Source organism: Lonchura striata, chromosome 10, assembly GCF_050655825.1.
Source record: "Lonchura striata isolate lonStrDom1 chromosome 10, ASM5065582v1, whole genome shotgun sequence".
Taxonomy (NCBI): Eukaryota; Metazoa; Chordata; class Aves; order Passeriformes; family Estrildidae; genus Lonchura; species Lonchura striata.
In genome coordinates this window covers 14,415,061-14,427,121 of record NC_140712.1, presented here as the reverse complement: position 1 = coordinate 14,427,121, position 12,061 = coordinate 14,415,061, and the positions used below count along the sequence as shown (strand labels likewise).

The 12,061-nt window shown below is 38.4% G+C and overlaps 1 protein-coding gene across 2 annotated transcripts in view; it reads left to right on the top strand.

The window, feature by feature from the left end:
- Nucleotides 1-11,572, top strand: part of SHC4 (SHC adaptor protein 4) — a 28,785-nt gene extending 17,213 nt beyond the window's left edge. Inside the window, exons 7-13 of one of the 2 annotated variants that reach the window (XM_021537507.3) lie at nt 2,288-2,339; nt 2,687-2,813; nt 4,835-5,015; nt 6,338-6,398; nt 7,768-7,947; nt 9,416-9,669; nt 10,358-11,572. In XM_021537507.3, the coding sequence (XP_021393182.3) occupies nt 2,288-2,339; nt 2,687-2,813; nt 4,835-5,015; nt 6,338-6,398; nt 7,768-7,947; nt 9,416-9,669; nt 10,358-10,513 (1,011 nt within the window). In that variant the 3' untranslated portion in view covers nt 10,514-11,572. The remainder of the gene's footprint in view (nt 1-2,287; nt 2,340-2,686; nt 2,814-4,834; nt 5,016-6,337; nt 6,399-7,767; nt 7,948-9,415; nt 9,670-10,357) is intronic. The other variant, XM_021537508.3, reaches the window with a different exon arrangement.
- Nucleotides 11,573-12,061: the final 489 nt, after the last annotated feature.

Genomic DNA, 12,061 nt, shown 5'->3' with positions numbered 1-12,061 from the left:
ATACTTTGCTTCATCCTTTCCTTCCACAAGCACTAATAGGGTACATTGCACTTCTGGGTCATGACCAGTAATACAAGAAAGCTGGGGGACTGACATTGAAAAGGAAATGCGGAATAGTGACTCAGTGCATCTTTAGTAGATACATAGTAAACTTTGCTGTTGCCCATCAATGAGCATCAGTCCATTTAAAAGCCCTCTGACTTGGGGATCTCAAAATACGAATGTGAAAATAGGAATTGATCAGTTCAGTGAGCCAATACCTGTCATAAAAGCCATCAGCACTGGCACCTCTAAATTTTTAGATTAGTTTTCACTCAAGCAAAGCGCTCCTATGAGACAGATGTGGCATAACCACCTTCTTCCTGCAGATAGGGCTGTTCTTCCTAGTGTTGCAGCCATGCAGCCATGGATGTTTTCAAGTCAAAGGGTTTTTATTCTATTCCAAACACTTTACTGCAATGATTGTAAGCAGCAACCCAGATTGCATCTATCTGGGTTGGGTAATTCTTTAGGACTCGTTTACCTTTTTTAGTTTTTTTTTTTTAATATTATTATCCTGCACTGGTCTTGCACAGTGACTTCAGATTTCTGAGGCTACACAGGGCTGGGTTTGGTCAGTGCTTAATGGCAGGGCCAGCAAGAGATGTGCATGCACACAGATGTGCTGCAGGAAATGGGCTTGGTGGAGCAGCTGCTGACATTCCTTACTGGGAGGATAATGTAAAACAGAGGTCTTGCTCATCAGTGGTAACTATAAATCTAGTGGCCCTTCACGTAAGGGACACTTGTTGTCTTGTTCAGGTAATTTTTTCAAAATTCCACTTACATTTAAAATGGGAGATTGTTTCCACAAGACCTGTTTTTTCACTTGCCCCACATTCAGGGTCTAAGTGAAGTTCATTTTGCTCTGAGCTGTGAAGGAGTAGCACTATTCTTTCTGATAATTAAGCCTGTTATGGCTTTATTTTAAAGCAAAATCATCCAGGCATCTACATAAACATTAAAAAGACATAAAAAATAGCAGGTGCTGCTCCAGTTACTTTAGTTTCTAGTCACTGCCTAGATCTGATTTATTTTAAAATATCTATTCTAAAATATTTATGAACTTTTAGAAAAACTTGAAAGGAAAAGGAAGGAAACTGAGTTCACTAGACACATAAGAAATATTTTGCTTGCTTTGTTTTAATGATATTAACTTTAGAGATGAAAAAAAAATTATCTAGGACAAGTTCTGCTGGCCCTAAGACCTGCCTCTTGTGTCATTCATTCTGAATTATTAAATGATTGTTCTTGTGCATATTGCAAATGGGACCTTGTTTCCTGCAAGCTGATTGCATCTTCCCTCAAGAGAACCATGCCTTTAAGCTGTGAATTGCATTTTCCCTGTCCCACCTTAAAGATCCAAAATAACAAAATGCATCTTTAATAATTAAAAGAATGTTATTCATTACCTCAACAATTTACTATAACACTGAATTATCAAGCCACTCTCTGCATTTGTGGTATCATTAGAAATGTTAATTTTTCTATTCCAGTTCCCTTTTCAATTTGACTAGAAAAAGAGGATTATATCAGTGCTGGCTAGAAAAAGAATCAGAAACAGAAAACTGATTATACAGAGGTTGCTTGATCTCAGCAGCAACTTTAAGATCCAGGGTAATTTAACCTGATTGTAGCCAGACTAAAATTGGGCAGGAGCAATTTGGATCAGATACTCATTTTATTCTGCGTAATTTTAAAGTTTAACTTTTCACTAAGATGCCTTCAAAACTCAATCTTATTGCTACAAATTTGGAATACTGGAAACTTGTCCTTTGCAGTATGTTAGCACTATTTTATCTTCTCCTGGTTCTGGTAAGGACTGTCCCAGCCAAAAGCTGTGAGCAGCAGTCACACAGCCCTGATGTGTTACATTGGAAAGGCTGTGAGCTCCATGGCAGCAGTGGAAGCAGCAGCACTGCTGGCTGATGAGGCACCAGTTGTGTTTCTACTCCTGTTGCAGAGCTGGAATTGAATACATGGTTTATTGAAGACCCAAAGAATGACAAATGGTCTAGTGCATTTTTTAGAAGAAAAAGAACATGGGACAATTACTGTGTTGATAGCCACCAGTGTGTTACTGACACTTTCCTTGGCTCACTTTGCTAGTACCTCTGGTTGTTTTTCCCTAAAAGAAGCATGCATTTTAAAGCTAAAAATGTATCTGTCTATATGCAATTGCTGTGCTGTGGTGGTAGGGTTGTTCATAATTAAAATGTTCAAGACATTTGTTGCTTCTTTCTTGTAGGATACAACAGACTACGTGGCATATGTAGCAAAAGACCCTGTTAATCAGAGAGGTATTGAAACAAGTTTCCTGTTGTTATATGTGTTTATATGATTGCTTTATTTGTATTAACAAGGAATTGTTTGAATTTTAAAATAAGGAAGCTACTGAACTCAGCTCAATAGTCTGTACAATTTCTGGCTTTGCTGTATGTATAGGGGTAATAGTATGCAGGCTGTGGCTTTAAATGTCATATTTTTTGTGGAATGTAGTGGGAATCTGCAGGTCAGTCTAAAGCTGTACTAGCTGCTGGCTCCATGAAGGGATAGGAGCTTTGCTTTTCTGCTACAAGCAATATAGCTTGAGTCTCTACTTTCTGGTATAAACTGCATTTACTTAAAGTATGGTATCTCTTTTCAGCATGCCACATCCTGGAATGTCCCAATGGGATGGCACAGGAGGTGATCAACACCATAGGGCAGGCTTTTGAGCTCCGGTTCAGACAGTACCTGAAGAACCCATCTAGCCTGGTTACATCTAATGAAAGGTCAGCATTCGCAGTCACATAACTGGCAGTTTCCTTCTCTTTAGTACTTTTCAGGAAAATAATAGACTACGAAGAGTGATCCATAAGTAAGATGCTTTGAATATGCTTTCTGGACATAAGATAATTCAAATGTATGTCTATATGTGCAGCATATAAGATAGCAAAATTAGCTTATTCTAGTGAACTCCATTGATTTTTTGACATTTGTACAGGTGCAGAACACAGAATTAAGCTGTATTGTTCCTCAGATAAAGCAGCCTTATTTTAAGTCATGCAAGTTAAACAAATGTTCAAATTACTCTTCCCAAGTAAGTTCAGCTCTATAAATAGCAGACACACAGAGACTGAGCTCAGTCCTGACCTGTGCCAAGTTTAAGCTTGTTGCAGCTGTAGAAAGTGTGTGGTGAGGAAAAAAGGCATTTTAATTCACCTTTCTGCTATTCTGCTCATGTCCTGGCAGCAGCTTCAGTTTTCACCTGGCATGACTTACATAGCCTCATGAACTGAAATAAACACAGCCACCACCTGGCGTTTTAAAGTGAGAAGCCCCGTCCTCTGCACATTGCCCAAAATACAAGGCCTAGATTAGTTTCTGGACCATGATTCCCCATTTCAATTACCCTTCTTCCATTGCACTGGGGACGCAATTCTTGCTCTAATTTATGGCTCTCCTCACAGATTAGCCATGCCTATTTTTCTCAGGCTTCTTTTTACCGTAACACCAAATTTGATTGCCTGTTTACTTCCCATGAGTAGGTAAAGCTGAGGCACTGCTTACCTGCACCCTGAGCACAGGAGTCCTGAGCAGGCAGTGTCACTGGAACAGGGCCTAATGCATCACAGCAGAGCTGGTTTTATTGCATAAATGCAACTCCAGTTTATATTTATTTCAACATATATAGTGGTTGCAATTCCACTGCTAAAACTGGTCTGTTTTTCCTGGGGAAAATAACCTGTCTTTCCTAAGAAAAGCCTTTATTTCCTAAGAAGTCCTGCTAGATTATGGCACAAGCAGAATAGGAGCAGGGAGAAATGGAAGAGGGTAATTAGATTTCCTCCTTGATCATTACCCACAGCCAGCCTCTGAGAATGGTCCTTGGGCAGAGGAGTCGGATATTGCTGTGTGAATGAGTCACTCCCTTCCAAACTACTATGAATCACATAATCAAATACTTGCACTGCATATCACATAATCAACTACTTGAACTTTATCTCTTTCCTGCTCCTGGCCTTTTATCCAATTATACTCTTGTTAATCAGAGAACTAAGATTTGAGATGAGTTTTTTTATTTTGGGACCGGAGACAGTACAGGAAGCACCTAGATGTTTTGCAGTGTATCAGCTGCACATTTAAACTACCATCATTCTGGTTTAGCTCAAGAAAACCATTGTGTGCTCTTCTTCATGTCATTCAGCGTTCCCTTCAAGCTGAACCAGAATATTGATTGTGGTTATTAAAATTGGGGTAAATGCTTCTGAGAACAGCTACTTTTTTTTTTTTTTTTTTTTTTTTTTTTTTTCTTTTTTTCTTTTTTGGTAGCAATACTTGATTTTCTAAAACAGTTGCAGGCTTGTCTGACTAAATGCCATGAGGTTTTAATTTTTCTCTTGAAGTCTGCCTGTCCCCCAGCAATATCTAGATTTATAGAGATCAGTCAAGAAGTGATAAGAATTAATTTAATGGTCAACATTTTGGATACTTTAGTGAACAAAGCATTGGAATTCTTAAAGTTTCAGTAGATTTCTCTTACCTTTTCTTTAACTTGAAAATATATCTGGGCTGCCTGGTGCTAATTAAATGACTGTACCTCCCTCTACCCCAAACTGTCATGACTAGTTTTACTTCAGGAAGAAGTAACTGGAAAAATAAACAGCTCTGAAAGTTCCAGCCCAAAGCACTTTACAGCCTCCATATGGCGGATCTGTGTATTGTGCGTTGTGCAGTCACTGGGGATGTTTGCCTGCACTAGAGCAATTGATTACATCAGAAGCTTCATTTTTTCCCCGCATATTTTTTTCAGTGAGGCAGCAAATGCTAATGGATCAGCTGGGAATTCACAGGAGAGGGAGGATCATCATGAATATTACAACGAAATTCCAGGGAAGGAGCCTCCCACTGGTGGAGTGTTAGACATGCGAATGAAAGTGCAGACAGACCAAAGGGTTAAGTGTCCTGTCCAGTGCAAAAAGCAGTATTGCTCAGTAAGTACATCTGCTGGGATAAATATTTGCTGTCTATTATGGGAGTGAATAATAAAATGTTTCTGTGGTGTTAAAGCATGGCATTAACATTAGAACCAGGTCCTGATTATCCTGGGAAAAGGTTTTTTTAGGCTAGATTTAATGATGCTTAGTACATAATTGAATCCCAAAGCACTTTCTGAATATTAACTGGTTTGTCCTTAGAGTACTTTCAGGAGTCCGAGTAATATTCCCTTGTTCACTCATTAGCTCTGAGAAGAAAATAGATACCAATTTAAATGGCTTGTTGGAGAGAACATCTGCAAAATCTGGGACCTCCTGGCTCCCTATTCTGTGATCTAATAAATATTTCATCCCGTCCATTATGCTCTACAACTTATACATACAACATTGACTGATTGCAATATATATACAATATTCATTGCTCTTGGATTGTTTCAAGAAGCTCTGTTAAATCAGCAGAAGATATCTGTGGCTCTTGTCTAGCATAGTGGGAAATAAAAACCAATCGGGGAGTAAAACAAGCCAAGTTCAGATTGGCTGCACAGATTTCAGAGTCTGCTGTGTGAGGCCTTGGGAGCACCATCCTTTCCCCACACAGGAAAGAAGGCACCACCACTTTGCTCAGAGGGAGCACACTCAGATGTGCCTGCTGGAAACCAGTTGGTTCTGTCTAAAAACTTGCTGCTCCCAAGTGTTATTTGTGTTTGGTGGCAACCACTCCTGGGCATGTTCCTGTGCTACTGTTCCATCCATTTTTTGCTGCTCAGCATTCCCCGCAGACATGAACCATACTCTGCTTATCAGGTCCTCACCTCCCCAACAGTTCTCTAAATCTAAAAATATTTTACTATATCCAGAGTTTGCACCTGATGCTCGCCAGTGTTATTGCAAGGAGTTACCCTGAATGTAAATGCAAATTACTTTCTCCCATGGGGTGTTAATTTTTGGTTTTCCTTTTTCTTTCAATGCTGCTCAAACAATTTAGTAACCATTTCACTTTCAAACCATGATACCTCTAGTTGATTTTATGATGAGGGACACTTATTAGAAAATCTGAGCTTTCTTACCTACGAGTTATACTGTATATATACTGAACATTAGATACCTAACTGGGCAGTTATGTGAGGTTGGAGTCCAGACATGACATCTAAAGAAGGAAGTGTATCAGTGTGAAATATTATTTGAGGAGATGGGGATTTTTTGGTGAAGAACATGTTTAATTACCCATATGTCTATTAACTAATGCATGGATATTTTGAAGTTACCTGAGTTTTTCTAGGGGACTACTTTATGTGACTGATTTAAAAAATTTTCTATAGACAGGTATCCCAACCTTCATCAATATATATGAAAATTGTCCAGAAGAAAACAAAACTGTGGGTATGTACTCTCTTTTCCTTCTCATGCATCTGCAGAATTAACCAGGGCAGGCTGCCTGAAAGAGCTGCCCCTTGGCTTTCAATACAATGGTGAAAAGTGTTCTACTTAGTGGGTCATTTTTAGTTCCCCAGATGAAGGGCAGACAAAAAAGCCTTACAGCTTTTCTAAAGGCCACTAATCTATCTTCATGTCTGCTGGCAGACTTACTCATTTTACTTCTCATGATACTGTACAGTAGCTCTTTGTTTTTTTAATTCTCTTTCATACTCTTTGTTGGTTTATTCCCTTTCTTCATACCATTTGAAAAAGGAAGATATTTCATTACTTATCAGTCTCTGAATATATCCCTTCTCCTGCAAATGCTCAGTGAGATCCAAAGTATCAGCATTGGGTTTTTCCAACAGAGCCTGGCCCCTTGCTTCCAGCATCCCTGGCTTCTCAGTGTGACTGTGCCCTTCCCCTGCCTTAGGCAGCTTTGTGCCCAGGATCAATTTGCCTTTAGCAAAATCTGCTCTCAGGGACCCCAGGAGATCATCAGCCTCCATCCCTTTCTGGACTTCCTTTGCCACAGCTGATGCCCTGAGCACATTTACTCAGCTCTGTTTCACTGCACAATGAGGTCCTTTCTGATTTCCCACCTGCACGGCTCTGAAGCGAGCCATTACACTGTCTGTAGGGGATACTTCAGTTTCTTGTGTTATTTCCAGTTCAAGGAAAGGAGAATCAAATGGTTTCTACAAAAAGAGGGTGAACAAATAAAAGAATGAATGAATAGATCTATGAATAAAACGTTTGTTGAAGAGCAAAAATATGCCTGCTATTTGGCTAGCTGAAGAGCTATTATTTTCATACCCTGCAGGGGATATTCTGTTAGCTTGTTCCTAGGCTTGGATCTTAACCTGACAGATGTGGCTTGGGCTCTTTAGGCTGAGCCTCAAAGCACCAACCTCCTCCATCTCTCCTTTCTCCACCAGAATAGCAAGCGAGAGAATTGCTCAGCTTCCCACAAGCTCTTTTTGTGGTGCAGAGGGGAAGGAAAGGATTTTGCAACAAATAACATGTATGGTTTGTGTTTCTGTAGAGGCATGTGTATTAATTTCTTTCCAGTCTGTGGAGGGTTCATTGCTGACATTGATTGAAGCAGAACTGGACTAGTGCAGAACATTTCTGAAAACTTCATTCTAATTAATTTTGGACCTGGTGTTTTCTAGACATACAGGAAAATAAGTTCATTTGCATTTTTATTTTCCTTCTGAATTCCTTTAGTGGGCTATAAAGAAGAACATAATTCCTATTTCAGCTTTTACAGTTAAAGCTGAAAGCTGAGTTAAAAAAAAGGAAATCTGTGCATACTATATACTAATTGCAGGTAAATGTGATGAGAGATCACAGAAGACAATAAAAGAGGCAACCTCATTGAAACCTGCCTACAAAGCAGATCTCTTTGATGATCCATGTTACATCAACACCCAGTCCCTGCATTCTGCAGCCTCTGCAGCCCGAGGTCCAGCAACAGCACAGATCCCTGGGAGCCCTCTGCGCCAGGCCAGTAGGTTCCCATTGCAATGCCATTCCTGTCTAAGCACTGGAAGGAGGGGGGCTTTTCATTTCTCTGCATGGAGAAAGATTCAGGTTTCCCATAAGAAATATAGAAAAGATGGGGGGAAGAAATCTATCCTGGTTGTTCTTTTTCCTTGTTAGATTCAAGAGAAAAGGTATTAAAGAGCAGAAATAGTGATGTAAACGAGCAGAGTAACCTTCCATCTTCTGTAGTCCATTGATGACAATGAATATAGAGTGCCACAGGTATTAAAAAGCACATCTTTAGGATGGTAGGAGTTTGGGTGAATGCACATTGCCTCAAGGAAGAGGCTTCTCCTGTATCTTCAAGGTCTTAACCACGCTAAGGTGGAAATGACCTCAGATGCCTTTGCCTCACAGGCAGTAGCATGCCAGGTTAAAGTGGGATTATGGTGACTGTCTTTTCTCAGTTCTTTCATAAGTGACCATTGAATCTCATCCAATAATTTCTAAATCAAACTCTTTGATCCTGTGGTATAAATTAAATGTATGTCTGAACTTGATTTATGGACTCAAAGTGGTGGATATCCATTAAATTATTATATAGTTGCTACTGATTGTCCTCATTATTGAATATACTTTATTAGCTTTGCCTTTTATGGTTTCCCACTGAGTGTTTTTTATGTCAGAGTTGGCTCCACTCAAGAAAGTGGAACAAGGACTGGACAATAAAGGAAACAAAATAAAGAAATCTGTGACCATTGAGACATTTCTAACTTGGGGCTGTATCATGCTCTAAAAGGAACTGCTTATATCCCGAGGAGCCTTAGGTTGTGCAATTCCATTGAAGAAGTGGTATCCTCTTATTTTCCTTAGAAGAATCCTGTGAATCATTTGCAGTCTGATTGGCTATACCCCAAACCACCCAGTTTTTTTAGTACATTTGGTAATTGTTCGTTTTTTAACAGCAAATGCATCATGCTGTAATCCTTCCCTTCTGGCTACATTGGCTATGTTGTCTTACATTCCTGCACATAGCTGGAGCCACTCAACATGACTCTCCCAATGATCTGTGACAATCTCTTCAGAGCTTGTTAAGGAAGAAGGAAAAACAAGATCTTGAGGGGGAGAAAAAATAAAAGCTAAAAAGCCCCAAAAAATCTTGTTTTTACAGGGAAAATTTGACTTTTTCCTACAAAGAAATATAACCCCAAACCAGTACAGCATCAGAAAAATTCCTCTTTCTAATCCCTGTTGCCTAGCGACCAAAGGCTTTCCCATCTAAGGTAGGGGAAGAGGTGGTGTGATAATTTTGCCTAATACACTGGAGGGTCATGAGCATTCATGTGTGCATATTCTTAGAGTCTGTAATGTTGGTTTGCTTCAAGACTGAATAATTTGATTTTTTTAAAAGCTAATAAAGATACTGGCTTGCATCCTTTTCGGATGAAGTTTTCAGTGAAGTGTCCAATACATTCCCTTTCATTTAATTTTAGAGTTACCGGAACCTGTTCAGCAGTGTGCCATAAGCAACACAGCTGGTCTCTGTGTTCTGCCACAAATAAAGCAACAGCTAAAGAATGAAGATTGTTACCATGGCAAATTGAACAGGAAAGCAGCAGAGAGCCTTTTAGTCAACGATGGGGATTTTCTGGTACGAGAAAGCACAACATCACCTGGTCAGTATGTCCTCAGTGGACTTCAGGGAGGGCAGGCAAAGCATCTACTCTTGGTGGATCCTGAGGGCAAGGTATGAATATTTCATATAATGAAATTTCAGTGCTGTTCAGATATTTTAATCAAAATGCATGGGTGCATTCCGTGAAGTGGAAGTGATTTGATTTCATCCAGGTTAATTGAAATATAGCCAGTGGCTGCAGTAGATTTGAAAGTTCAGAAACTTAGAAGCACTGAAGTACTGTGGAAGTAGCAGGGAAGAACTTAAATACTGTTAATCCAGGTGCTGATAATTAGTGTATATACTTAACACATCCACTGTTAGTGCTAGAAATAAATAATTCTATCCTTAATTATGAATTTCTGGATACAGAAAAGATTTGTTGTCACTTCAATTCTATTTTCTTCTGGCAGAAGAGCAGTCTTGAGTGATGTTGTTGAGGAGAGAGTAAATCAAAAAAGTAATCCTCAATGGGATTTAGGGAAAAATCTCTCTTTTTGTGGAGAAAAAAAAAGGTTATTTCATTCCCCTGTGCAGAATCAGCTCAGTTGGGCATACAGTCTGTTTGCTTTTCCACTGCTTTTCTTGTGAGCTGATGGTGGGTCAAAGGAGAGATCTGTATTGCTGTCAACAGCCTAATGATTCTGCTTAAGTGAGTTCAGTGGTGTAAGTGCCTTTTGGTTTTAATGTGTTAGGTTTATGTCCAACTGGTTATAAGCACAATCTAACCTTAAATACATTCTTTTGCTTCTTCCACTAGGTGAGAACCAAAGATCATATATTTGATAGCGTGGGTCATCTTATTCAGTATCACATGGAAAACAATTTACCAATCATCTCTTCTGGAAGTGAAGTGAGCTTGAAGCAGCCTGTAAGAAAAGAGAGTAATATGGGACATATGCAGTATCACAAATAATCCCTTGGATCTCACAAATCCTGAGACAATTCATACCTGAACTTTCTATTATGAAGACAAGTCAAAAAACTATAGACTGCACTTTCTGCTGCTGTTCCAGAAGAAGCCCTTTTGTGTGTGTATGTATGAATATATGTATATGTGTATATCTATGTAGATCTATAGAGATCAACAAGCATAGTTATATAGATACATATAATCTTAAACTTAACAAAATTACACCTTCAGAGTGTGAGATTAATTTGTGACAAGGTATTTTAGACATGCACAAATGTCACTTTCAAGGTCATACTGAATCAGTAACTATTTAAAAGCACAATTAAAACTCTACATACAAAAGCTCACTTGAAAGAACTGCTGGAACATTAGTATGTGCCTTTTAGCATAGAACTATTGAAACCAATATTATTTATACTGAATTAGTTTTGGGTGGTTAAACAAACATGTCTATGCTTTTAACTATTTGCCAAAAACAAGTACAATTTGAATATTACTAAAATGTCATCTTTCGATAGACACTAACATTTTCATTCTGCTTGTAACAGCACTTTACTAGCAAGTAATGTTTGAAATGAATGGCATTCACAATACAGAAAGGTTGTCCAGTTTCTTAATAATTTTTTGTCACTGTCTGACTACTCAAAGATTTGAGATTACAAACATTTACAAAGTTGAAATTAATATATGTAATATAATTTTGGAATAGAACTTGTTAAGGCACAAGCATGCTAGATCTTAATATTTTTGTCTTGCATATGATTTTACTATTATTATCACTTAATACTGGAAACATCTTTTTAAAGGTAGGCTAAATATATTTTCATTGATTACATAGTTGTTTACAAACTAGAAAAGCTGAACAAAACTAATGATACATTTTGGGAGAAAATTATTTAAAAGATGTTTGAACTTTGCATGTGTCCTTAGTGTTCTTTCTAAAACAGGATAGTTTTCCCCTCTTCACATAGAGTCCATTTGTTCCTAAACATGGAAAAATCTTTTAAAAGAAATCTATTAATTGTTTTACCACAATAAATACTCTAAACATGAACAATCCTATATTCAGAGTGAACAGTGATTTATTTGGCTTCCTGTTGAAGAAATGGTGATTTAGTAAGTGACTGAAGAAAGGCAGGGGAGATTTGGGGAATGAACTGGTAGTCCAGGTGATGGCTTGAGGGAAATGGTGCATTTAAGACAAGCAATGTCCTCTGGCATGAACAGACATAATTCTCTCTGTCTCCCACCCCACCAGCTCAGTTCCTAAGGCAGAAAATTGTTGTGGAGTTCAGCAGTTGCTGGAAATCTTGACCATAAAAAATACATTCTGTTTTTTTGCCAATGTTTGTGGTAAATGGAACACTGTAATATGAGCTCTTTCCACTAGAAAACAAGAAGAGAGGTCTTATAAAATTATGGAAGACAAGCTTCCTTGGAGGGGAAAATATAATGTAAAGAGCCACAATTAGAGACTACTAGAAAACATCTTTATTTTTATCCTCAGCTAATAGCTATAAAAATACATTTCATTCTTTGATAATAATATGA